Here is a 27,168-nt window from a genome sequence, read left to right on the forward strand (position 1 = left end):
TGTTATTGTAGTCTATGTGTAACAGATTTTTCGACATATTATGCCATAGATAAGCCAATAGATATCTGATGTGGTATCCTATATTTATTCTAAAAACACATCAGTGCATGTTTATATAACGAAATATAAAAGATAGTCATGTACTTACAAAAGTAACATAAAAATATACACACATATTTTTTTGTACATAGCTTGTTTATTAAAGTTGTATATATAAAAAACTACCCTATATACAAACCTTAGGCTATAATATACTAAGTAGCCTACATTGTTTATAATACCATATATAAATTGCTACTAATAACATGGGAACTTATATCATAAAGATATTACTAGACTATATACATCTTGGGTAGCCTATTGAATATGAATTATTATATCTTCTTCTCTCCATATTTACGTATGTACATAAATATTTCACATTTTTCATTTTCGTGGATATAAATAGCCTAAGCCTATTTGACAACAAATATTTTAGACAAGGAAATATCTCCAGATTGATGTGTTTTAATAGTAAGTGTTTTTCTCTCACAACTTTATAAGTTCAAAAGTGAGGTAAAAACTCAAGTAAACAATAAATATCATGTGTTTGTGATTTCATGAAGGTGAGTCTAAAAGTATCAGCTGTATTGGTTGAAAATACGGTTATTGTTTCCGTGTGAAAAGAGTGCCATCTGCGGATTAGCTTCTGAATATATAAATTATTTCAGAACAGGATGACAGTATTCATCACTTGAAGCTGGAGGCAAAATATAATAGGAAAATGTTTATTTAAAATGTTAAAATTATCCAAAATTAATATCTCTATTATAATTCGTTATTATTATTTTAAAACACAGGGTATTCGAAATATTTAACCAATGATAAGTATTTAAATGAGTTTGTAAAACTTCGTAACGCCATTGGATCCTCAAGCTCTTGCGAAACCTCGTCACTTCACGCGCCTCCACTCAGATTGACCCGCGCGCACAGCCTGGAGGAGACAGATCTCCGCTTATCCACAAAGCAAGGGTAAACAAATAACTGTTTGAATAGTAGCATTTTATTTACTCAAACACTATGTCTGTTTAGGCTATTGTTTTGTGTGTGCTTGAAGACTGGAGAAGTAATTTTTTTGCCATCTAGCCAAAATACTTTTGTACGTTTTAAATATCCTGCTGTGCAAGTGCTTAAAGAGCCACACAGATGGGAAATCAAAAATTACCTGTATTACAGTGTATGATGCTTGAAAATGATGATGTAAATGATGTGCTTGAAAATGGCACATGATGTAAAGTGCTTATGCACTTAGATGCTTGGGGTTGATTTTGGCTTCAGTTTTCTCCAAAACTATACAGTAGAAATATTTGAAACGTAATACAGTAATGGTCAGATTGACTGTAAACAGAAATAAAATGAAAGAACGAGCAAACCTATAAAGCAAAGATTTTTATGAGTGTTTGAAAATAGGAAATGATGTAAAGTGCTTATGCACTTAGATGCTTGGGGTTGATTTTGGCTTTGGTTTTCTCCAAAACTATACAGTAGAAATATTTGAAACTTAATACAGTAATGGTCAGATTGACTGTGAACAGAAATAAACTGAAAGAACGAGCAAACCTATAAAGCAAAGATTTTTATGAATGTTTGAAAATAGGAAATGATGTAAAGTGCTTATGCACTTAGATGCTTGGGGTTGATTTTGGCTTTGGTTTTCTCCAAAACTATACAGTAGAATTATTTAAAAATGAATACAGTAATGGTCAGATTGACTGTAAACAGAAATAAACTGAAAGAACGAGCAAACCTATAAAGCAAAGATTTGTATGAATGTTTGAAAATAGGAAATGATGTAAAGTGCTTATGCACTTAGATGCTTGGGGTTGATTTTGGCTTTGGTTTTCTCCAAAAGTATACAGTAGAATTATTTAAAAATGAATACAGTAATGGACAGATTGACTGTAAACAGAAATAAACTGAAAGAACGAGCAAACCTATAAAGCAAAGATTTCTATGAGTGCTTGAAAATGGGACATGATGCAAAGTGCTTATGCACTTAGATGCTTGGGGTTGATTTTGGCTTCAGTTTTCTCCAAAACTATACAGTAGAAATATTTGAAACGTAATACAGTAATGGTCATATTGACTGTAAACAGAAATAAACTGAAAGAACGAGCAAACCTATAAAGCAAAGATTTTTATGAGTGCTTGAAAATGGCACATGATGTAAAGTGCTTATGCACTTAGATGCTTGGGGTTGATTTTGGCTTCAGTTTTCTCCAAAACTATACAGTAGAAATATTTGAAACTTAATACAGTAATGGTCAGATTGACTGTAAACAGAAATAAACTGAAAGAACGAACAAACCTATAAAGCAAAGGTTTTTATGAGTGCTTGAAAATGGGACATGATGTAAAGTGCTTATGCACTTCGATGCTTGGGGTTGATTTTGTCTTTAGTTTTCTCCAAAACTATACAGTAGAAATATTTGAAACTTAATACAGTAATGGACAGATTGACTGTAAACAGAAATAAAACTGAAAGAATGAGCAAACCTATAAAGCAAAGATTTTTATGAGTGTTTGAAAATAGGAAATGATGTAAAGTGCTTATGCACTTAGATGATTGGGGTTGAATTTGGCTTTAGTTTTCTCCAAAACTATACAGTAGAAATATTTGGAACCTAATACAGTAATGGACAGATTGACTGTAAACAGAAATAAACTGAAAGAACGAGCAAACCTATAAAGCAATGATTTTTATGAGTGCTTGAAATTGGGACATGATGCAAAGTGCTTATGCACTTAGATGCTTGGGGTTGATTTTGGCTTCAGTTTTCTCCAAAACTATACAGTAGAAATATTTGAAACTTAATACAGTAATGGTCAGATTGACTGTAAACAGAAATAAACTGAAAGAACGAACAAACCTATAAAGCAAAGGTTTTTATGAGTGCTTGAAAATGGGACATGATGTAAAGTGCTTATGCACTTCGATGCTTGGGGTTGATTTTGTCTTTAGTTTTCTCCAAAACTATACAGTAGAAATATTTGAAACTTAATACAGTAATGGACAGATTGACTGTAAACAGAAATAAAACTGAAAGAATGAGCAAACCTATAAAGCAAAGATTTTTATGAGTGTTTGAAAATAGGAAATGATGTAAAGTGCTTATGCACTTAGATGATTGGGGTTGAATTTGGCTTTAGTTTTCTCCAAAACTATACAGTAGAAATATTTGGAACCTAATACAGTAATGGACAGATTGACTGTAAACAGAAATAAAACTGAAAGAATGAGCAAACCTATAAAGCAAAGATTTTTATGAGTGTTTGAAAATAGGAAATGATGTAAAGTGCTTATGCACTTAGATGATTGGGGTTGAATTTGGCTTTAGTTTTCTCCAAAACTATACAGTAGAAATATTTGGAACCTAATACAGTAATGGACAGATTGACTGTAAACAGAAATAAAACTGAAAGAATGAGCAAACCTATAAAGCAAAGATTTTTATGAGTGTTTGAAAATAGGAAATGATGTAAAGTGCTTATGCACTTAGATGATTGGGGTTGATTTTGGCTTCAGTTTTCTCCAAAACTATACAGTAGAAATATTTGAAACTTAATACAGTAATGGACAGATTGACTGTAAACAGAAATAAACTGAAAGAACGAGCAAACCTATAAAGCAATGATTTTTATGAGTGCTTGAAATTGGGACATGATGTTAAGTGCTTATGCACTTAGATGCTTGGGGTTGATTTTGGCTTTGGTTTTCTCCAAAACTATACAGTAGAATTATTTAAAAATGAATACAGTAATGGTCAGATTGACTGTAAACAGATATAAACTGAAAAAAACAAGCAAACCTATAAAGCAAAGATTTCTATGAGTGCTTGAAAATGGGACATGATGCAAAGTGCTTATGCACTTAGATGCTTGGGGTTGATTTTGGCTTTAGTTTTCTCCAAAACTATACAGTAGAAATATTTGGAACCTAATACAGTAATGGTCATATTGACTGTAAACAGAAATAAACTGAAAGAGTGAGCAAACCTATAAAGCAAAGATTTTTATGAGTGCTTGAAAATGGGACATGATGCAAAGTGCTTATGCACTTAGATGCTTGGGGTTGATTTTGGCTTCAGTTTTCTCCAAAACTATACAGTAGAAATATTTGAAACGTAATACAGTAATGGACAGATTGACTGTAAACAGAAATAAACTGAAAGAACGAGCAAACCTATAAAGCAAAGATTTTTATGAGTGCTTGAAATTGGGACATGATGTTAAGTGCTTATGCACTTAGATGCTTGGGGTTGACTTTGGCTTTGGTTTTCTCCAAAACTATACAGTAGAAATATTTGAAACTTAATAAAGTAATGGTAAGATTGACTGTAAACAGAAATAAACTGAAAGAACGAACAAACCTATAAAGCAAAGGTTTTTATGAGTGCTTGAAAATGGGACATGATGTAAAGTGCTTATGCACTTCGATGCTTGGGGTTGATTTTGTCTTTAGTTTTCTCCAAAACTATACAGTAAAATTATTTAAAAATGAATACAGTAATGGTCAGATTGACTGTAAACAGACATAAACTGAAAAAACAAGCAAACCTATAAAGCAAAGATTTCTATGAGTGCTTGAAAATGGGACATGATGTAAAGTGCTTATGCACTTACTTATATGCTTGGAGTTGATTTTGGCTTTAGTTTTCTCCAAAACTATACAGTAGAAATATTTGAAACTTAATACAGTAATGGTCAGATTGACTGTGAACAGAAATAAACTGAAAGAACGAGCAAACCTATAGAGCAAAGATTTTTTTTGAGTGTTTGAAAATGGGTAATGGTGCAACAGATGGAATAAACTTTAATTTTGGCATGATTTTGCCAATGATTTTTTCCAATACTATACAGTAAAAATAATTAAAAATTAACGCAGTAATGGTCAGAGTGACTGTGAATAGGAATCAAGTGAAAGAATGAGCAAACCTATAAAGCAAAGATTTTTATAAATGTTTGAAAATGGGACATGGTGTTACAAAGCTTATGTGATTAGATTCTTGGGGTTGAATTTGGCTTTAGTTTTCTCCAAAACTATACAGTAGAAATATTTGAAAATTAATATATCAATGGTAAGAGTGACTGTGAATAGGAATCCACTGAAAGAAAGAGCAAACCCATGAAGCGAATATTTTTATGAGTGTATGAAAATGGGTAACTGTGCAAGTGCTAAAATGCACTTTTCTGGAGTTATTTTGCCATTAATTTTCTCCAACACTATACAGTAAAATAACTTAAATTAATTCAGTAATATTCTGGGTCACTGTTAAAAGTTATCAATTGGAAAAAGGAGCAAACCTTTTAAGGAAAGCATTTTATGAGTAAGTGCTTTTTATGAGAAAAGAGTGAGAATGCACATTGACTTTTGGAGTGATTTGCCTTTAAATTGTACAAAAATTGTATAATAGTTTTAACTTGAAAATAAATACAGCAATAGTCAGGATCACTATTAGTTGAAAGGTATACACACACAAACATCACACACATACGCATTACATATTGTATCAATGTTGATATATATATATATATATATATATATATATATATATATATATATATATAAATATATAAATATACATTATATATATATATATATATATATAAATATACATTATATATATATATATATATATATATATATATATACACACACATACATACATATATATATATATATATATATATATATATATATATATATATATATATATATATATATATATATATATATATATACATTGATAAATTATGCATATTAATGTAAAATAAAATTTTTAATGTACAAAAACAATGTATTCACAAACATTAATTCAATGTTCAAGTCATTTAAAAAATGCATTATTTATATCATGACATGAAATAGCAATACATAAATATTCTGATGTCCCTTTAAGTTCTTTTTATGGGTTAAATTACGTTTTATGCAGATTTTATTTCATTCATTTTTTTTGGGAGGGGGTGGGCACCCGTGAACTATTGAAAATATCAGAAAAAGTATAAAGGAAACGCCGTTACGACAGCTTCTTTACATCTATTTTGACCGCTCCCAGCACCCGTACCGTCAGTGCACAATTAGACGCACAAACAAAAAAAAAAGTGCGGCTGGCTTGACCGTGTACTTTCAAACCGCGGCTGGCTTGACCGCAGTTAAATTTAGGTCCTGATTAAATATAACTCTTTTACACAGAGATTTGAAAAATAAAATTCAACAACTTTTTCAAAAAGTTTTTAGTCCTGGAAATTGTTGTTTTAAAATCGCATGGCATTCCCATGCATTTCCACGCTCTTAAAATCATTTAAACTGGTCCAGCAATGTGTCTGCGCGAGTGTTCCGTTACCTCTTCCTCCTGTAATCACATCCGGATCCGTTACCCAGCTTTGTTCCCGGACCTCGCAATTTACAAATTAAGCACTGGTTTAGACTAAATAAATACAGCACTGTTTCTGTTCTTCAAACACTCTAGAAGTGAGATGCAGAGACTCTTCTGCGTATATCTGACACGTATCATAAATACCTGGGATGATCACATGACAGGAAGTGACGTCATCAATGTAAGTGTCTCCACACCTGTACAGGTTAAAAACGAAAACAGTGGCACCAAACAATGACAGTGACCCGACGGAGAAGTAATTCTGTCACACTATCGAAAGCTTGTATTAAAGGTGCATAATCATATCTAACTCTAGAGGAACAAAATAAAGGTTTCATCTGTTGGCCACTAGAGGGACTCATACACTCCTGCTTTAGGAGCCCTTTGTACTTCATTTTACTTAATCAGTTTGTGGATTCTCTGAAGAAACAAGAAGCAAGCTATTCGTTTTGGAGCTGAAGATCTTTGCCCCGACGGGTTCGGTCGGGTTCGGGCTTAATTTCTATCATCTTACGCGGGCTCGGGTCGGGCTCGGGCTTGCGCTCCGGTTTGCGCGGTAAACGCGCGGTCATGTGATGTGTATCGATTAACGCGAGAAAGATGCGAAAATGAATGCTGAGCAGGTGTAACGGATGCTTGCCTCTGGTGATTACGTTTTGGTTGCACCAGCAACTAAAGCAAACTCTGAGGTGTGGAAAAGTTTTGACCATGTTTATAATGAGAATAATGAGTGAATAATGACGCAGCATCAGTGAGCGCAGGAGCGCGCTGAAGACATCTACAGTGGATTCAATCATTTTCCTCCACAAAAACATGTAGACCAAGCCTAATCTCTGTGAGTAAAGGTTTTTCAAATGATAACTAAATATTCATTGAGTCTTAAATGCATAATGTTGACAGAGTATTTACGCTAATGTTGGCATTATTCTTTTATTAAATAAAGCAAATCCGGCGGAGCCTTTATCTTACTTTCGTTATTGCCAAATACCCATCTTAATTTAAAATGTATCTTAATTTAAAAATTTTTTTTAATGACTCGTTTTTATTGGTGTGTTGGTCTATTTATAGGTTAAATGAGCCTATGTCTAAATGCTGAGATGTTACGATGTGACACAGGACTTATTTTATTTCTTTATTTCAACTTCCAAGTGGTCTAGTCTACGTTAGTTATGAGTAAATTATGTTAAAACATGAATAAATTGCTCATTGTTGGCAAAAGGCAAAAGAGCTGTGTGCGTGCGCACATTTGAATAATGTCGGGCTGTAAACGGGTTCGGGCTTTAAAAAAGCTGTCAATCAAAATGTACTTATCGGGCTCGGGTCCTGTCGGGCCTAACTTTTAAGGCCCGATTACAGCTCTAATTCGTTTTGCTTTATTTTAGATTAATGGTATGTTTCAAGATTATGATACATTTGCAAAAACAATGGCACCGTTTGCTACTCAGATGTGCATTGATCCCATATTTCTGACTTAAATGATGCATTTACATTTAAAAGTACATTTTTTAAAGATAATTTTATACAAAGCAACTTACAGTACAGTGCATTCAAAATACATACGTGCTACAAAATAATAAGTCCGTGCAATTAATTAATTTTCCACATAGCACACATTTGATTTAGTTTTGCATGTTTGAGCTTCTTTACAAACCTGTTATCCAACAAAGATTTTTGGCATTTTTGTGTTCAGTTTTGTATATTATAGTCAAATATTGTTATTACAGTAGTACTTTCCTATTTTGTTTAATGTGTTTATTTAGTAATGATAATCAATGTACTTATTGTTAGTTATATTGATATATAAAAACAAAATGTTTGGCCAAATTGTGCAGCTCTACAAACAAGCGCTGTAATATTTTTTGGGCATTTTTGACAAATAAAGAAAATGTTTGTCTGAAAAGCTGTTTCTGAGTGTATGTATCCTGTTCTATGTGCACTGCCTCTTTCTCCGGTCAGCATTTTAACAGATAGCCACAGCTTCTCAGGATGTGGTGATGGAATTAATATAAATATCTCTTTTACTTCTTCTTTTTTTAGAGATGAAACATCAACTGTCCTTCAGAGGAAGAAGAGACGGAGAGACATGGCTTCAGACGTGATGTGCTTGTGTGTTGTTCTGCTCTTCTCTGGACTTCAGTTCACAACAGGTACGACTGATCAACAGAACGAGAGAGACTTATTGTCGGTGACAATTTGAGTTATATTTATGTATGCAAGTAGATTGTTGAACTGTTAAACAATTGAAATATGCTCTTGTTTTAATCATAAACTCATTTCATTTTGATCCGTTTCACAAAAAAAGCCCTTTTTTAAGTATTTTTACTCCTTTTGTATTTGTATAATTTGCACTGGAATACAAGACAAAAGTACAGATTAACAACAGCACTTTTCGATCCATATTTCCACTTAAGCTGTTTTCATGTAAAATGTATTAAAAATGAATGGAGATCAGTTGAAAGTCGTATTTTCAGACACAACTAATTGTGTTCCAGGATAAAGGCCAGAAAAACAATCCGTTGCAAAACCACTTGATTAAAAACACATAAAAAGTGGTAGTTTGCAGATAACACCGAATCATGTCCACAAATACTGTATTTCCAACGTCTGAGTACAAACACAGCATTAGACATTTACATTTAGAGCACACATTGACATTTGTGATTTAAGAATATTCAGATATTTGTTCTGTAAAAAACGAGATGATGATCATATTTGCACAGAGAAATACAGATGTTTCAGCAGATGTTTTGTGTTTTTGTAGGCTGTGCAGTAGTGTTATCATACATCACGTGTTCTCCAGGAGAGTCTGTGCTGCTGCCCTGCAGGGATATAAACTCACATCTCACTGAAGTCCAGTGGTGGGTTGGTGATTCTCAGACCCAGACTCTTCATTACTCAGTGTCTCCTCTGGACGTTATTAAGGGTCAGCGATACAAAGACAGAGTTCAGATTCAGGGGAATCTCTCGCTGTCCATCACTCGACTCAATGTAGACGACGCAGGAATGTACTGGTGTAAAACAACAGAGACGGACAAAGAGCGCAATGTTTATCTACATGTTCAAGGTGAGGAATGTTAGATTTCATAATAATACAAACCAAACATAAGACACTTAAGACGAGACCTCACAAACTTTTATTGGTCACTTTTGAGATTTTGGGTTATTTGGCTTTTCATAAGTGTTGTTTCAAACTAATGGAGAGAAAACATTAAAAAAGTGTTCCTTCTTCTCTAAGTGTTGATTTTATTGTACTTTGTCTATTTGTGTGATTTAAACTCCAGTCCATTTCTCCAGCAGTTCTGTTTTGTTTCTGCAGGTTGTTCTTTATCAGGGAATGAAGGATCAGTGGAGATCAGCAGATATTCAGGGGAATCTGTGCTTCTGTCCTGTTTGGTCAAATGTAGCGCCCGTCATGAACCAGATTCAGAGTTCAGATGGAAATTACCAAACTATAGAGAAATAAACCTGAACATTAACTCTGCTGAACTCAGTCGACTCTATCAGGGCAGATTTCAGATGTTTGATATAAAGTCAGGAAACCTCTCTCTGCTGATCTCTAACCTGACTGAGGAAGATGAAGGACTGTATTCCTGCTGGAGTAAAGAGAATCAACACAAGAGCTTCACACTCACTGTTAAAGGTAAATATTGAATCATTGCATTAAAAATTATTTTGTTTGGAACAGGACGGTTTGCATAATTTTTTTTGTTGGGTTAGATTTAGTTTAATATCATTAAGCTACCATTGTCATTTTTTTATTTCTTTTTTTTTTTTTACATACGTAACGTCGGATTACCAACTGAGTAAGTGCAAAGGCTCAACTGGGCCCTGCTTTAGTGATTTAAGAACTAGAGACAGGTCCCGAGAGGGTATTGAGGGGGGCCGGGAAGGAAGCCATATGGTTGAGCCTGGAATGTGTATTGAACATGCAAAAGAAAAGTATCCGTAACACAAAGGTTTCACACTGTTCACAGGATGCACACTGTCAGAGACTGAGCGGGAACCTAAAACCAAGTACACGGGTGACTCTGTGCTTCTGTCCTGCTCATGTAAAGACCCAAAGACCAATCCTAAGCACTTCAGATGGACCCATGTAGAGTCCAGTGGGACTGAAGTGTCCAGTCAAACTCTGCGGTATAAAGACAGAGTCCACACGTTTCACAAGACGACTCCATCAAATCTGTCTCTGTTGATCTCCAACCTGACTGAAGATGACCAGGGCACTTACAGATGCACAGTTAACAACAAAACATCCGCTGACACCAGACTCATCGTTAAAGGTGAAACTCTTAATCAACTCAATGATTCAAGTTCAGTGTGTTTTAGTCAGTGTTTCTTGAGTCTCTCCGTCGTCCTGCAGGCTGTGTTTTATCCAAACATCACATCACCAAGAGCTCCCATCCAGGAGGATCCGTGATTCTTCCATGTTCCTGTGAAGATCCCAAAACCAGACCGGAGCACTTTGAATGGAAGCGAGCAGCTGTGAATGAGACGCTGGTTTCAGACGCGGAGGAGATCAACGGCCGATTCCAGACCATCAGAGATTCTCCTCATAATCTCTCCTTACGGATCTCAAACCTGACCGAGACTGACCGAGGACTGTATGTGTGCTCAGTCAACGGCAAACAATCCAGACACGTCAATCTCGCTCTTACAGGTGAAAACACCTCAGATTAGTTCAGATGAGACTGAAATGATTTCAGTGATACATGACTCTCTTTGAGCTTGACAGTGTTACATTGAGACAATGCTTTTAACATAAATGAGGACATTCGTGATCGTGAACTGAACTTTTTTCCGTGTGTTCTCAGATTCTGCTGTTATAAATCCTCTCGATTATCAGTACTATCTGATATTTCTGATCTGTCTGATGCTGCTGCTGGCGACTGGATGCATCTACCGGAGATTTAACCAAAGAGGTTTGAACACACACACTGGACTGTGAGAAACATCAGCTGTGCTTTAGATTGCACTGATGGCTGTTCAAGATGAAGCAAACCTAGAATAAATATCTGGAGTTGTTCTTATTTTACAGCAAGGAAACAAAGGAGAGGAAGCCGACTGATCCAGAGCGATGAGGTAAACTATTCATTGAACATATGTATAACCATATCATGAGTGAGAGAGTTTAACATGTGTGTGTGTGTGTGTGTGTGTGTGTGTGATCTCTGCAGGATGACACGTACACAACTGTAGTCTACACTTCATCTTAGAGACAAAACATCCTCGCAGATGAACACAAACACTGAAGAGTGTGCAGAAAGATAAAAACACACACATTTTCAACACACACAGTGACCAGCAACGTTTTATTTTCTGTGGCAAAAAATAGTTTCTCTTAAACTTTCCCTTTGTCTGTACACATTTTCTATCATTTTCACTCCCACTTACTCTAGCTGTATAATAAATGAATTATATTTTCTAATTTTTAACCGTACTTGGTAATTACTAAATTGTGTCTTCATGACCATGTAAAGTTGCATTGTGAAGACATTTTAGTAATGTTTATTCAGTTATATATTTGCATGAATAAGATACTATTATAGTTTTTATTGATATTTTGAATGTTTGAATTTTTATATGTTGTTTATGGTTTTTCTTGTGGTTTTGCTATTATTGTTATTAATAGCAGTATTTTTTTAAATATCTAAAATAAATATATTTTTAAATATTTATTAGTTGTTAGTTTTAGTTGTTTTGGTACTTCAGTAGCTAAATGAAAATGATAAATGCTATTTTATTTCTCTCTGAAATTATTTTTAAAATGTCATTTTGTTGTAGTATTTGGTAATAAACTTATATAATTAAGCATTGTCAAGTCAAGTCTGTTTTGTCAATTCTTCCACATGTACAGTACATACATACATACAGAGAATCGAAATTGTGTAACTTTCAAACCCTTGGTGCATACAAATAACACTATACACTAACAGTAGACATAATACAGATGAATACAGTTTAAAAATATATCAAATACAACCAGTAACACTTTATAATAACTGCAAGCTATGAATCATTAGTTAAGCATCAGTAAATAGTTAATTCATCATTTATAAAGCATTGTACCAACATTAATAGACATTAGTAAGCAGTTTATAAACACAGCTATAAATGCTTTATTCTTCATTAATAAGCATGTATATAACAAGCTTAATACATAGTTTCATAATTAATGATCAATTTATCATTTCTAATTTAAGCATTATAATATCTCCGTTGTCAGTGGTTCAAGAGCTCATTTGGACAGTGTAAGTGTTACCGGCCTCAGACCTAGGGGATATCTGGGCTGGCAGCAAAGGACACACAGGCAGTGAAGCACTGTGTATCTGTGAGAACACTGTGAATAAATAAAGAGACAGACAAAATGAGTGTCGTTCCTTTGGTGCGTCAGTTTACTTCTGAGATCTTAAAACTTTAGTAATTGTAAACACTTCTTTAGTTACATACAAAAATAACTTCATCTGCACATTAACTTCTGGTGTACACATAAGATATATGAATACATACACACTTGCATTCCATAGCCTGTTTCACATAAGAGCAATATATAATTTACATATTATGTGGAAAGAAGAGTGTGTACAAAATAAATCAATAAAGATTCACATAAATGTCACTCATTACTAGAAAGATGACCAAATGTGTCACTTAAACACACAAAATGTATAAACTAAAATCCAACACCATTTTACATACACCACTTCACCCAGATTGACTCGTGTCATTCATTAAGCGTGTGCGCAAAGCACTCAAAATGGCGATTGAATTGTTAATGCAACAGATATACTCAACTACTCAATTAAAACACAAAAATAACAAGCACCCTTGCACTGCCGATACACTCAAACATCACCACAATGCTGTATAACAATACTTTTGAATGCATTTACTAAACAATAAATCGTTTGCATTTAAGACCCTTGAGTTAATTCAATTTGCATAAAACACATTAGAGCATGACAAAGTTACTCAAAACGCTTCACAATCACGTTCCTAAACCTTCCTATAGTCGTGTGAACAATCAGAAGAATGTTTAAAGTGCATATTATTTTACCTGTGAATAAATAAAGAGACAGACAAAATGAGTGTCGTTCCTTTGGTGCGTCAGTTTACTTCTGAGATCGCACCCGGGAAAAAACTAGTCTCTATGGTGTGCTTCACAGGAGCGCTCAAGCGCCATCCGTTGGCGTGGCGGTGAACTGATTCTGAACTATTGGTGTTCACATTAAAAAAAAATATAGGGAGGTATCAGTTTTCAATTAATTATTGAATAAACATTTTAACACCCTTTACACTCTCCCCAGCTTTAAGAGATGCCTCCGGGCATCCAGAACTAACCCAACAGAATAGAAGAACGTTTTTTTTTGTTCTGAAGATAAGAGAAATGAGCTATCAGTCTGATCAAAGGACAGGTAAGTATTTGAATGTCAACAGTCCTGCCTCATTTGTCCTTTCTTAAGTCTAATATGCCCACACAAGTGGAGAAGGATAGTGAGAGGCATCAGGTATGACAGGGTAAGTATGAATAGGGTACAGTACACAGGTGTGCATTGCATTCACTCCTGGTCTCCAAGGTAGGTATGTGGGTTGTCCCATCTGATTATATGTGAACATCTCCTTTGGCTTTACTGCCCGTGCTGACCTCCGCAGGGTGATGTCTTCCCCATTCATTGGCTGTGCAACCGGCTCCACTCCCAGGTCAGCATCCTCATTACTTCTTCCAGCTATGTAGTCGTCTACTTGTTCCTGAGTTTCCAGAGATGGCAACAGGTCAGCCAGTACTTGCTCTGATTCTGGTGTCACAAACCGGAGTGGTTGCTCATATGTTTGAGGGTTATCTGGCTCAGCTCTATGGTGTTCCGGATGAAACTCTGGTGCCGCTACTCGTAGATCACTACCTGGCTCATGATGGGACTGTTTGAGAGTGGCTTTTCCCCTTTCATATACTGGGACTGGTCTGGGATTACAAGCATATTCTTCCTCATCCCCTGAATCACCGGAGTCGTGCTCTAAGGTATCAGACCTGTGATGTTGGCTGTTCTTGTGATGTTGCTTCTGCCTTTGTTGTTTCCGTGTCCGATTGTCCTCTCCATTATGTTCAATAGGCAGATCATTCACAGGCAAGAGAAGATTACGGTGCAAGACACGTAGAGTGCGATCACCAGTTTCAGCTTGAATTCGATACACAGGACCAACTCCCATCCTCTCAACAACACGGTGAACCTTGTTCTCCCAGTAAGGACGGAGTTTGCCGGGCCCGCCCCTCTCTGATAGGTTGCGTACAAGCACACGATCACCTGGCTGAAGCACACTTCCTCTGACACCACGATCATAGTATTTTTTCCCTTTTGCAGAGCTCTTTTTACTATGTTCAGAGGCGATCTTGTATGCCTCCTGCATCCGAGAAGCCCACTTCTGTGCAAATTCCTGACGGGTTTCAGTCTGTGGCTCAGGATCCAGGTTAAAAATCAAATCAATGGGCAACTGTGGGGCCCTTCCAAAGAGGAGAAAGAATGGTGAATAACCTGTGGCTTCATGTCTCGAACAATTGTATGCATGCACTATGTGTGGTAAGTGGTCTTTCCATTCAGATTTCTTTTCCTCTGACAGTGTCCGTAGCATCTGAAGCAGTGTTCTATTTAAACGCTCAACGGGGTTCCCTTGTGGATGATAGGGTGTCGTTCGAGAATGGGTAATGCCAGCCAGTTGCTGAAGCCGCTGGAATAAGTTATTCTCAAATTCGCGACCCTGATCATGGTGAAGCTTTTGTGGATACCCAAAGCGTGGTATAAAGTCAAAGAAAATCTTTTCAGCAGCCGTTTTTCCAGATTTGTTCCGCGTCGGGTAGGCCTGGGCGAAACGAGTAAAGTGATCTACAAGAACCAAGATATACTCGTAGCCACCCTTACTCGGTTCAAGATGCAGATAATCAACAGACAGTAGCTCAAATGGTACACTTGTTGTAATTGAGCCCATTGGTGCCTTTTCAGGAACAGCAGGCCGCTTTTGTTTAATACATGGGCACTGGTGGATGACATAATCTTCTATGTCACGCTGCATGAAAGGCCAATAAAATCTTTGCCTTGCCAGGTGGGTAACTTTGTCAGCGCCGACATGCCCCATGTCATCATGAAGGTGTTTGAGCACAAGAGACTTCAAAGAATCAGGGAGAACCAGCTGTCTGTGTTGTCCGGTTTGTCTGTATAAAATTCCCTGTTCGAGTCTAAGTTTACTCCATTCGTGTATGAGTCGTCGTGTGGTGGGTCCCATTTGTCTCTTGTCTTTGTCATTGGGGTTCCATCCTTTCTCTTTCAATGCAATCACATCAACGATGGAAGCATCTCCTTTTTGGGCAGCTCGAATGTCTTCTAGAGGAAACAAGGGTATACTGGCCGGAAGCATATTATCATCAGTGGAGCCCAGCTGAAGAGCCGCAACCCACGGTACTTCTCTTTCTCTCTGGGCTTTATCTCCCTGCCATATGGCAGACACAACATCTGGAGGTAAAACCTCAGAGTACTCTCTGATGTGGTCCTGGAGCTTCACTGGGAACCGTGATAGGGTGTCAGCATCAGTGTTTGTCCTGCCTGGTCTATATTTTATTGTAAAATGAAAGTCGGCCAATTCACCCACCCAACGATGCCCAACAGCACTCAACTTGGCGGTACTCAGGATATAGGTAAGGGGATTATTATCTGTGAATACGGTGAACGTGGGTGCGTAGTAAAGGTAATCCCGGAATTTATCGCAAATGGCCCACTTTAAGGCAAGGAACTCAAGCTTGTTAGAATGGAGGTGATAATTCTTCTCAGCGGGTGTGAGTGTCCTAGAGCCATAGGCGATAACGCGTAGTTTACCCCCTTGTTCCTGATAGAGTACCGCCCCCAGACCTTCATTGGATGCGTCGGTGTGAAGGACAAAAGGTAAATTAAAGTCTGGGTATGCCAAGATAGGAAAGGTGGTCAACATGTCGACAAGGGAAGCAACCACAGCACGGTGTTCAGGGGTCCACTGGACTGGTGTCTTGGATGGCAGCTGACCCTTTTTTATACTTTGCTTAGTTGTCCTAGTTTCGACAGATTTCTCCCCAGACGCCTCAGGACTCTCTTGAAGCTTAAACAGTGGTCGGGCTATTCGGGAAAAATCCTGAATGAAGGACCGATAGTAGCCCAAAAATCCCAAAAGAGCTCTTACTTCTCCAACATTCTTTGGTTCCCGCTCCTTCCATTGCATCACTGCTTCCAAGTCTTTGGGATCGACTTGAATGCCTTCACTTGTAACTAGGCGCCCAACATACCGCACCTGCCGTTTAAATAATTCACACTTCTTTGGTCGTAATTTTACACCATGCTCCCGTAAGCGGCAAAAGACTCTCTTCAAATCTTTGATGTGGTCCTGAAAGGATTTGGAAAAGCAGAGAACATCGTCTAAGTAGGGAAAACAGCATTCATCCCTCAGACCACTCAACACACCCTCCATACATCTTTGGAAAGCCGCCGGCGCATTGGAAAGGCCAAAAGGAAGACGGATCCACTCATACAATCCCCAAGGCGTGCTGAAAGCTGTCAGGTGCCTGGAGTTCTCCTCAACAAAGCCCTGGTGATATGCACTGCCCTGGTCGAGTATGGAAAACCATGAGTAACCTCCCAGGCTATCTAATAGGTCCTGAATACGTGGAAGGGGGTGACGGTCGGGGATAGTTTTGCTGTTAAGTCCACGAAAATCATCACAAAGGCGTAGGCTCATATCTTTTTTCCTTACGCAGACCACGGGAGAGGAATAAGGTGATACAGACTTTCTAATCCATCCATGATCTAGCAGCTTTTGAACATGTTCCTTAACCTCTCTATACAAGGGCTTTGGGACTGCATTGTAGGACCTTTGGACTGGTGTATCATCTTTTAAGTAGATTTTAAGTTGTAAGTCAGAAATGCAACCAATATCGGTGTCATCTTTAGCAAAGACATCTGACTGGTCGAATAACATACATTTCGCAATCTCCTGCTCTTCCTCAGCTAGATGAGACAAGTCAACAGGAGGATGCCATTTGTCTTTGGTCATGTGTGTGGGTTTATGCATTTCTTTTTCTCTCAAAGTCTGCTCATGAGTACACAATTGAGCTGCACACAAGTGGGCTGTATTCTGAGGCGTTGGCTCACCGTTTATGGAGGGACGAGGGATTGGTTTAAGATCAAGTATATCTTCAAGAGTACCAAGAATGGTTTTCTTTGCAAGATAGATGTCATGTTTTGTTGAGTTCTGAATTGGGATTTTGATGCGCTTGGATGAGCCATCAGGAACATCAACTAAAGCTGGGAACAATTCTAGACCCTCCGGGCAATGATTCTCAGGGCTCGGCTGAAACATCATCGTACCTCCACTGTTCCATCCTCGAATTCTACACTGGACTTCACGAATCTTGCCTGAAGGGATATTTACACCTTTCTTGCCAAGGCGTACATTACACTGTGGCATCTCCGTGGGTTTAATGGTCTGGAGAGTGAAGACTAATGCTTGCACGGTACTGTCACTGACACTCAAAGCTTCTTTCAGTATTTCAGTTACATTTACAATATCGTCCTGATCAGTGTTTGCTTTGATCATCTCCGCAATTACATTACTACCTAAAAGAGGGTAATTGCAGTCACGACTGATAAGAAGTGGCACCCTGATTGTAAGGCGCCCATGACGCTGGCTGCATATCTGAAGATCAATCTCTGCCCATCCATCAAGGGGAACCTGAGTATTATTAGCAGCAGAAATTTCAAGGGAATGATCAAATAACGATCCAAGTGGCTGTATTTTTATACAGGGTAGTGCTTGTTCAATCCACGATTTGCTCACCATGGTCACTTGTGCCCCTGAATCAAGCAGCATCTGAAGAGGTACACCATTGATGGAACATGAGACCATGCATCGCTTACCAATGAGTTGAGCTACTCTTTTCTTTGGGTCTGACTGGTACTGTAAGTTTGACTGTGAGTGTTTAGGTGTTTTGACCTTTTCTCGGGGCTCATCACTGCTTAGGATCACTGGCTGCCCCTCTCCAGCGACCTCTTCCCGTTTCCCGACAACCTTCGTTGGAGACAGCCAATGGCGCGATGTCCTGCCTGGCCGCAAACAAAGCAGTGAACACAGTTGGTATTGTTTTTTTGTACACAGTCATTGCATCTACCTCTGGTCTCAGACCATGGTGGTTGTGTGCGGTCAGTAGGTGAGTGGCAGTCTTTCAGCTTCACAGCCTCAGTGGGGGTGGACATCTGGGCTAGATGCTTGGTTAGAGAAGAAACTTGAGCAGTTAATTCTTTGATCGCATCACGGTTTGCTTGCAACTCAGCGTCAACTTTTGTTGGGGTGTTCAGTTCACTTTGGGAGTGCTGAGCTGCGCTTACAGTAACTGGTCTGCTTTTACCTACTGAACCCAGTCTTTTCAATCGCCCTTCTTCTTCAGCTGTTGATTTTGTTATTTCTTCCAAGAGCAAGTCGTCACTAACCTGCATGTCTGAGAGAAAAGGTTTAAGATCACGTCTGACATGGCTGTTCCTCTCATTTAACCCCTGGTAAAGTGTGTGAATGAAAGTGCCCTGAACGAGCTCTTTGTTATAGCTAAAACCTACACCAGGTTGTTGTGACTCAAAAAGAACACGCTGCTTCAGGCCCATTATTCGGTAAAGAAACTGTTGTGGGCTTTCTTTGTCATTTTGTCTAGCACTAGTTAGCTCTTGAAAAAGTTCAGTTACATTTTTGTCTCTAATGTGGGAGCGCAGAAATCTTTTCAACCCATCAGTAGTAAGATCATCCTTATTAACCAACATCTCTCTGAATGTACCAGGTTTTGTTATCTTAAGGACTGCTCTGATAATCTCAGACTCACTGAAACCCTCCTGCAACCCTTGATCCATTTGCTTACAGAGACAATTGAAAGACATGTCACAGCCTGTATCACAAATTTGACCACCATGCAACTTAAACTCTCTACGTGGTAACAAAGCTGAAACATCAGACAATCTTACAACATGGTCAGCAATGTTAGATGAGTTCATCCTACCCAAAGGAGCAGCACCAATTTGGTCTGGCATACCAGGCGTTGATGAGGTGACTTCTCTGGTAAGTGCATAGGTGTCTCTGCCCTGAAATGATGAGTGCATGTCAGTCTCTTTGTTCATGCGTAATGATTGTGTGCGAGTTTCTCTGTCCATGAGTAATGATTGTGTGCGAGTGTCTCTGTCCATGTGTAACGGTTGTGTGCAAACTTCTCCATCGTCATCAGTTGGAGTGTGACCCTGTTGCTGTGTTGGTGAATCTCCCATCAAGACAGGTGCCACATTACCCGATTCCGCGGCTCTGGTTCCTGCAGCTGATAGCACGTCATTAAGTAGGTCAGAAAGGAGGAGAAGTTGAGTCATGCCCTCATCTTCTGCCGCTTTTAACTCATCACTTCTGATGTAGTCGACAATTAGGTCATAAAGTTCGGGTTCACTTAGATCTGCTACCTGGTAAGTTTTACGACCGTCATCTATCGAACTTGCAACAGTCTGAAGCTGACTAAAACTCAAATCTGAAAGCTTCTTTTGGATCTTGAAGAGCAGCACTCGCCGTGGGCTTAAAGTAGTCATGCTGATGCATCACCTGTGGCAGTTGTTCTCTGGATGACACTTGGCAAAGTAGTCTTCCCTGAAACACTGGGTGCAGGATTCCCACGTTACTATGACAACAGTGCCAGGCGAGATGTGCTAATCCCGGACGAGCCCCCAATTGTTACCGGCCTCAGACCTAGGGGATATCTGGGCTGGCAGCAAAGGACACACAGGCAGTGAAGCACTGTGTATCTGTGAGAACACTGTGAATAAATAAAGAGACAGACAAAATGAGTGTCGTTCCTTTGGTGTGTCAGTTTACTTCTGAGATCTTAAAACTTTAGTAATTGTAAACACTTCTTTAGTTACATACAAAAATAACTTCATCTGCACATTAACTTCTGGTGTACACATAAGATATATGAATACATACACACTTGCATTCCATAGCCTGTTTCACATAAGAGCAATATATAATTTACATATTATGTGGAAAGAAGAGTGTGTACAAAATAAATCAATAAAGATTCACATAAATGTCACTCATTACTAGAAAGATGACCAAATGTGTCACTTAAACACACAAAATGTATAAACTAAAATCCAACACCATTTTACATACACCACTTCACCCAGATTGACTCGTGTCATTCATTAAGCGTGTGCGCAAAGCACTCAAAATGGCGATTGAATTGTTAATGCAACAGATATACTCAACTACTCAATTAAAACACAAAAATAACAAGCACCCTTGCACTGCCGATACACTCAAACATCACCACAATGCTGTATAACAATACTTTTGAATGCATTTACTAAACAATAAATCGTTTGCATTTAAGACCCTTGAGTTAATTCAATTTGCATAAAACACATTAGAGCATGACAAAGTTACTCAAAACGCTTCACAATCACGTTCCTAAACCTTCCTATAGTAATGTGAACAATCAGAAGAATGTTTAAAGTGCATATTATTTTACCTGTGAATAAATAAAGAGACAGACAAAATGAGTGTCGTTCCTTTGGTGCGTCAGTTTACTTCTGAGTAGTGATGTGTCGTTCGTGAACGAATCGTTCTTTTTGAACGAATCTTTTGGGTGAACGAATCGTTCTCGTTCACGTAATCCACTGACTCATATTTCTCGTTCAGTGAAGTTCCTCCCTCCACAGCAGCGCGGCGCTATAAGCAGAGCATGCACAGCTCAGTGAACCGGGTAACAACCATTTCATCCTGTCAAAGAATTACTCAACCTCGAGCCAATAGCCTTCGAGTATGAGATGTGACAGAGTATGTGATTTGTTGAATGCAGTGAACGAATACGCCCTTCAATGAACGAGTTTCATATGAGTCTGAACTAGATCTAGAGATCTTATCGTTCGTGAACGAAATGACTGAACTGGTACCCATGTCGTTCGTGAATGAGTTGAATGAGCTGATACATCTCGTTCGTGAATGAAATTACTGAACTGGCACACATGTCGTTCGTGCACGAGTTGAATGATACATCTCGTTCGTGAATGAAATAACTGACCTGATGGTCAGGGTATATTCTGGCAAACCGTTTACCAATCACGTTTCTCAAGCGGCAAAGCACATGTCGTTCGTGCACGAGTTGAATGATTTAGTAAATCTCGTTCGTGAATGAAATAACTGAACTGGCACACATGTCATTCGTGAACGAGCTGAATGAACGGATACATGTCGTTCGTGAATGAAATGAACTGTAATGAATGAGAGTAAACCGGGTTAGTCTGCCATTTAGCATGTCAATCTCGCAAAAATGCAAAGCGCAGTTATAGGTACTGTACTGTGCACATACGATCGTTTTGATATTTAGCAACTCCACGTTTAATCCCCGATTTATGAATGTGAATATATAATATACAAACTGTCTGACCAAACAATTAAAATGCTAATTAGGCAAGAAAACCTTGTGCTTTGTTCATCTGAACAACTTAATTAGACTTTATATATTGAATGCGATTATTAACACATTTTAATAAAGCCAGATCAGTTTTTGTAACAAGTGAATACGTTCGTTGACTTAAGACATAACACATAATACACTTTTTTTTGCCATCTGCTGGCTTATTTTGTGTAATACGAAGAAATGGTCACTGAACGAATCAGTGAACGATTCTGAACGAATCATTTTGGTGAACGAACTGAAAATGAACGAATCTCTAGAAAGAATCATAATTTCCACCACTACTTCTGAGATCGCACCTGGGAAAAAAACTAGTCTCTATGGTGTGCTTCACAGGAGCGCTCAAGCGCCATCCGTTGGCGTGGCGGTGAACTGATTCTGAACTATTGGTGTTCACATTAAAAAAAAATATAGGGAGGTATCAGTTTTCAATTAATTATTGAATAAACATTTTAACACCCTTTACATAAGTAAGTGATTAATAAACTATTTGAATGTTCATTTATACATCTTATTATTCAGGCATATAGTAACAAGTACTCAGTGTGTTAATAAATGCTTTATTAACACTTATTCCTACTCTAATTCATGATTAATTTAGGTAGCTATAAAACATTTACCAGTTTGTCAGTTAACTATTTTTGTGAGCTCATCTAAAGTGAGGACTATTTATGCCTCATAAAACAGATACAAGTTAGATTTAAAGGCTCAGTTATCTTCCGAACTGAAATAAAAAACACAGAGGGATGCAGAGAATAGAAATATTTATTTTCACAAATAAATTACACTGTACAACTGTACACTAATATCCATATATGAAACATTGTCATTTTATAACAAGATTCCATATAGGCCCTATCTGTGTGTTATTGTAGTCTATGTGTAACAGATTTTTCGACATATTATGCCAAAGATAAGCCAATAGATATCTGATGTGGTATCCTTTATTTATTCTAAAAACACATCAGTGCATGTTTATATAACGAAATATAAAAGATAGTCATGTATTTAGAAAAGTAACATAAAAATATACACACATATTTTTTTGTACATAGCTTGTTTATTAAAGTTGTATATATAAAAAAAACTAGCCTATATACAAACCTTAGGCTATAATATACTAAGTAGCCTACATTGTTTATAATACCATATATAAATTGCTACTAATAACATGGGAACTTATATCATAAAGATATTACTAGACTATATACATCTTGGGTAGCCTATTGAATATGAATTATTATATCTTCTTCTCTCCATATTTACGTATGCACATAAATATTTCACATTTTTCATTTTCGTAGATATAAATAGCCTAAGCCTATTTGACAACAAATATTTTAGACAAGGAAATATCTCCAGATTGATGTGTTTTAATAGTAAGTGTTTTAAAGTATTTTATAACATGATTCATATTAAAATGTTTTGTTGTTTATATTTATTATTATTTTTAATCGAGTTCAAAAAGATCGTTGGAGCAGAGTTTCGCTGCGCGCCTTTTTTTTGTTGCGAGGAATAAACAAAGCGCGCATTTTTCTCTCACAACTTTATAAGTTCAAAAGTGAGGTAAAAACTCAAGTAAACAATAAATATCATGTGTTTGTGAGTTCATGAAGGTGAGTCTAAAAGTATCAGCTGTATTGGTTGAAAATACGGTTATTGTTTCCGTGTGAAGAGAGTGCCATCTGCGGATTAGCTTCTGAATATATAAATTATTTCAGAACAGGATGACAGTATTCATCACTTGAAGCTGGAGGCAAAATATAATAGGAAAATGTTTATTTAAAATGTTACAATTATCCAAAATTAATACCTCTATTTTAATTCGTTATTATTATTTTAAAAAACAGGGTATTCGAAATATTTAACCAATGATAAGTATTTAAATGAGTTTGTAAAACTTCGTAACGTCATTGGATCCTCAAGCTCTTGCGAAACCTCGTCACTTCACGCGCCTCCACTCAGATTGACGCGCGCGCACAGCCTGGAGGAGACAGATCTCCACTTATCCACAAAGCAAGGGTAAACAAATAACTGTTTGAATAGTAGCATTTTATTTACTCAAACACTATGTCTGTTTAGGCTATTGTTTTGTGTGTGCTTGAAGACTGGAGAAGTAGATTTATTGCCATCTAGCCAAAATACTTTTGTACGTTTTAAATATCCTGCTGTGCAAGTGCTTAAAGAGCCACACAGATGGGAAATCAAAAATTACCTGTATTACAGTGTATGATGTAGCTGTCCATCAGTGTAAACAATGTGCAAAGTAATTAAACCAAAAAGTACACGATTTATAAAGTTATTGGCTTCTAAAGTAAGGAGTCGACTCTGAATCGCTGAAACTAGTCGTTATTACATTATATATATATATATATATAGATTTCAAATCTTTTGCCCATCTCTATGTACGTCACTAAGAACACTTTGCATAATAATCTCCGCCTACCGTCTTGGGAGAAATGGAACTCTGACCTGCCCCCCCCCCCCCCCCCCCCACACACACACACACACACACAGACGCTCTGATTGGTGTGAGAGCATCATGTCGAGGAGACAGTGTGTTTTTAATTGTAAAGGCAAGCTTGTTTTATTTTCACTGCCAAAGAATGAAGATCAGAAGAACCAATGGCTAAAATTCATTTTTACCACAATACCAGAGCAGTACAACAAATCCCTTTTGTTGTGTTCACAACATTTCACTGATGACTGCTTTTCTAATCTCGGTACAGCAGGATTTCAAAGCATTTGGCCATAAAAGAGGGTTCATTACCAACTTTATTTAGAACAACGAGCATCTCCGAATCACAACGCGAAGTATGATTATGAAGTTATGTGTTTGTTTTCTCCCAAGCGTCTTATCAGTATGTGTGCTGTCTGCACTGATCTTCATTAACAAACACGTCATTAAAATGAAGTGTAACAAGTGCTGCTAACAGATATTCAGTGATAATGTAATCCATATGAAAACAACGCCATGTCTGTTTTTCACGTCTCCCTTCATTATATCTAATGTGACCACGCCCCCGCGCTGAACGCTATTCAGATTCAAACTGAAGCGCGCGGCTTGAATACACACACAGAAGAAAAAGCAGCGAGACTGTTCAAGTTTTTTATTTTACTTTTGCTTCGCGGTGAGAGGAATAAGACATAATTCACCCCAAAAAGATGCTAATGCATTGTTTACCATGAAGTTGTGTGCGGAACAACCAATCAAAACTATGTTAGTTGACCAATCAGAACACAGGAGCGCGCGAGTACCAAATGACTTAAAATACTTAAAAGGTGTTCCAATTATACATTTTTGTGATAATGCAACAATTACCTGATTAGTCAAGTGACAGTTCTGTCAGCTGTCACGATCGAAATGTGAGTCTTGTATTGCAGCGCACGCAGGTCGCTTTAGTACAGACAATAATGTTGCAATAATGCAATTAACAGGTGATTTCCATAATATATGAAACGATTTTGCATTGTTTTTTTCTGCAGTGGATTTTCAGAAGGCTCGTGAGTGGAATAAACATGAGGGTCTTCATGCACTGTGACACAGTGACATCTCTGAGTTTCTGAGTCAGAGCGAGATCTGCTGTGGTCTGGTTGATTTGGGCTATACGTCTGCATGTGAACTGAACCGATGTGGTTTTGTTTTGGTTTTGGGTAAATGGACCGCCAGTATACGAGAATTGATCTATTATGATATTAGCGCATCGCTAATGAAAAGCGTGCTCCGAGAGATTTCGAAGACTGGGTTCGAATGACAGATTTAATCTAATAGTTTGTGTTGATTTATTTTATAATTCAAATCTATGTTAAATTAATGCAGGAATTTCCCTCATTAGAAACTTGAAAGCTCGAGAATTATTAAAACCATGCGATATAGCTACACCCAGAAATTTAGGACCTGATTAAATATAACTCTTTTACACAGAGATTTGAAAAATAAAATTCAACAACTTTTTCAAAAAGTTTTTAATACTGGAAATTGTTGTTTTAAAATCGCATGGCATTTCCATGTTATTCATGACTAAATGCAACTGGTGCAGCTCTTAAAATCACTTAAACTGGTCCAGCAATGTGTAACCCCCACAATCTCCCTCTACCCAGGGTTTACAGGTTCTCTATTGGACTAGATACTTTAAGTGGGACAAGATCCAAGAAAACTCTCAAATACCCAAAACTCCTTGACTAATAGTTTTATTATTTTACAATCATAATATTAAAACCCAGGGGCAGCAGGTTAATGCAGTCATAACAGGTTGAATTTAATTAAGAAGCAATGAATGATTTCAAAGATGTTAACTTCCAGCATAATAAAAATTAACAACCAACAGGATATACTCAGCACAAGATTTCAGTAGTTAGTCAATACATGCATTAAATATATTCACGTGATCACCTCTCACACATAAGTTCATTACACTGCAAAACCTAATAGTCATAAATACCACACCAATAAATGTATATCAAATATTAAATCACCACAAACCGTCAATCATACTCGTGCTAAATATCTAGCCGTCGTCAACTGTATAGGAGGCGTATGGGAAAGGATAACCTGCCCACCCCCTTACACACGCACTCACTCTACACACAAATAGCGCCGGGGGACCATTAGGTTCATACATACATCAGGGCCTCCCCGGCAAACACAGCAGGAACAGACATTAACATCCAACACAATAATAAAAACAACTTGTACTGCTGGCTTTCTTACCCGCTACCGGAAGTGGGTTCCGTGTTCAGTGAACTCAACGGCGGCCGCCAAACGTAAACGGGGAAAACCCCAGCAAAATATCCCTCCCGATCGATTCGCACGGGTCGCACAACAATCCTAAACCCACGTCCCGGCACGGCAGCTCTGGCAAGGAACTCAGCAGCAACAAACCAAACAACCCTCCCGCAACAACAAACACATCATACATTTTTTATAATGCTTCCCTCTAATTACTAATGCCACACAGGTGTTCCTTTTCCCCAGCGCATCATGAGGAACACAGAGGACGCTCTCAGTATTGCCACTCCCCTTCTTTAGGCATGAGCAGCTTACAAATGTGACTGCGCGAGTGTTCCGTTACCTCTTCCTCCTGTAATCACATCCGGATCCGTTACCCCGCTTTGTTCCGGGAGCTCGCAATTTACAAATTAATCACTGGTTTAGACTAAATAAATACAACACTGTTTCTGTTCTTCAAACACTCTGGAAGTGAGATGCAGAGACTCTTCTGCGTATATCTGACACGTATCATAAAT

General features: G+C 37.6%; 2 protein-coding genes across 2 annotated transcripts in view; one reads left to right on the top strand and one right to left on the bottom strand.

The window, feature by feature from the left end:
• The window catches only part of LOC128011361 (carcinoembryonic antigen-related cell adhesion molecule 5), a 40,707-nt gene that overhangs the window by 8,098 nt on the left and 5,441 nt on the right, over positions 1 to 27,168 (top strand). The window contains exons 2-7 of the mRNA XM_052593679.1: positions 8,454 to 8,563; positions 9,178 to 9,480; positions 9,733 to 10,056; positions 10,391 to 10,696; positions 10,777 to 11,073; positions 11,228 to 11,335. Of these exons, the coding sequence (XP_052449639.1) occupies positions 8,500 to 8,563; positions 9,178 to 9,480; positions 9,733 to 10,056; positions 10,391 to 10,696; positions 10,777 to 11,073; positions 11,228 to 11,335 (1,402 nt within the window). The 5' untranslated portion in view covers positions 8,454 to 8,499. The remainder of the gene's footprint in view (positions 1 to 8,453; positions 8,564 to 9,177; positions 9,481 to 9,732; positions 10,057 to 10,390; positions 10,697 to 10,776; positions 11,074 to 11,227; positions 11,336 to 27,168) is intronic.
• LOC128011362 (uncharacterized) lies at positions 16,812 to 20,221 on the bottom strand. Its single transcript, XM_052593680.1, has one exon. It carries the CDS (start codon positions 20,030 to 20,032, stop codon positions 18,446 to 18,448), a length of 1,587 nt encoding a protein of 528 aa, XP_052449640.1. The 5' UTR covers positions 20,033 to 20,221; the 3' UTR covers positions 16,812 to 18,445.

Source organism: Carassius gibelio, chromosome B23, assembly GCF_023724105.1.
Source record: "Carassius gibelio isolate Cgi1373 ecotype wild population from Czech Republic chromosome B23, carGib1.2-hapl.c, whole genome shotgun sequence".
Classification (NCBI taxonomy): domain Eukaryota; kingdom Metazoa; phylum Chordata; class Actinopteri; order Cypriniformes; family Cyprinidae; genus Carassius; species Carassius gibelio.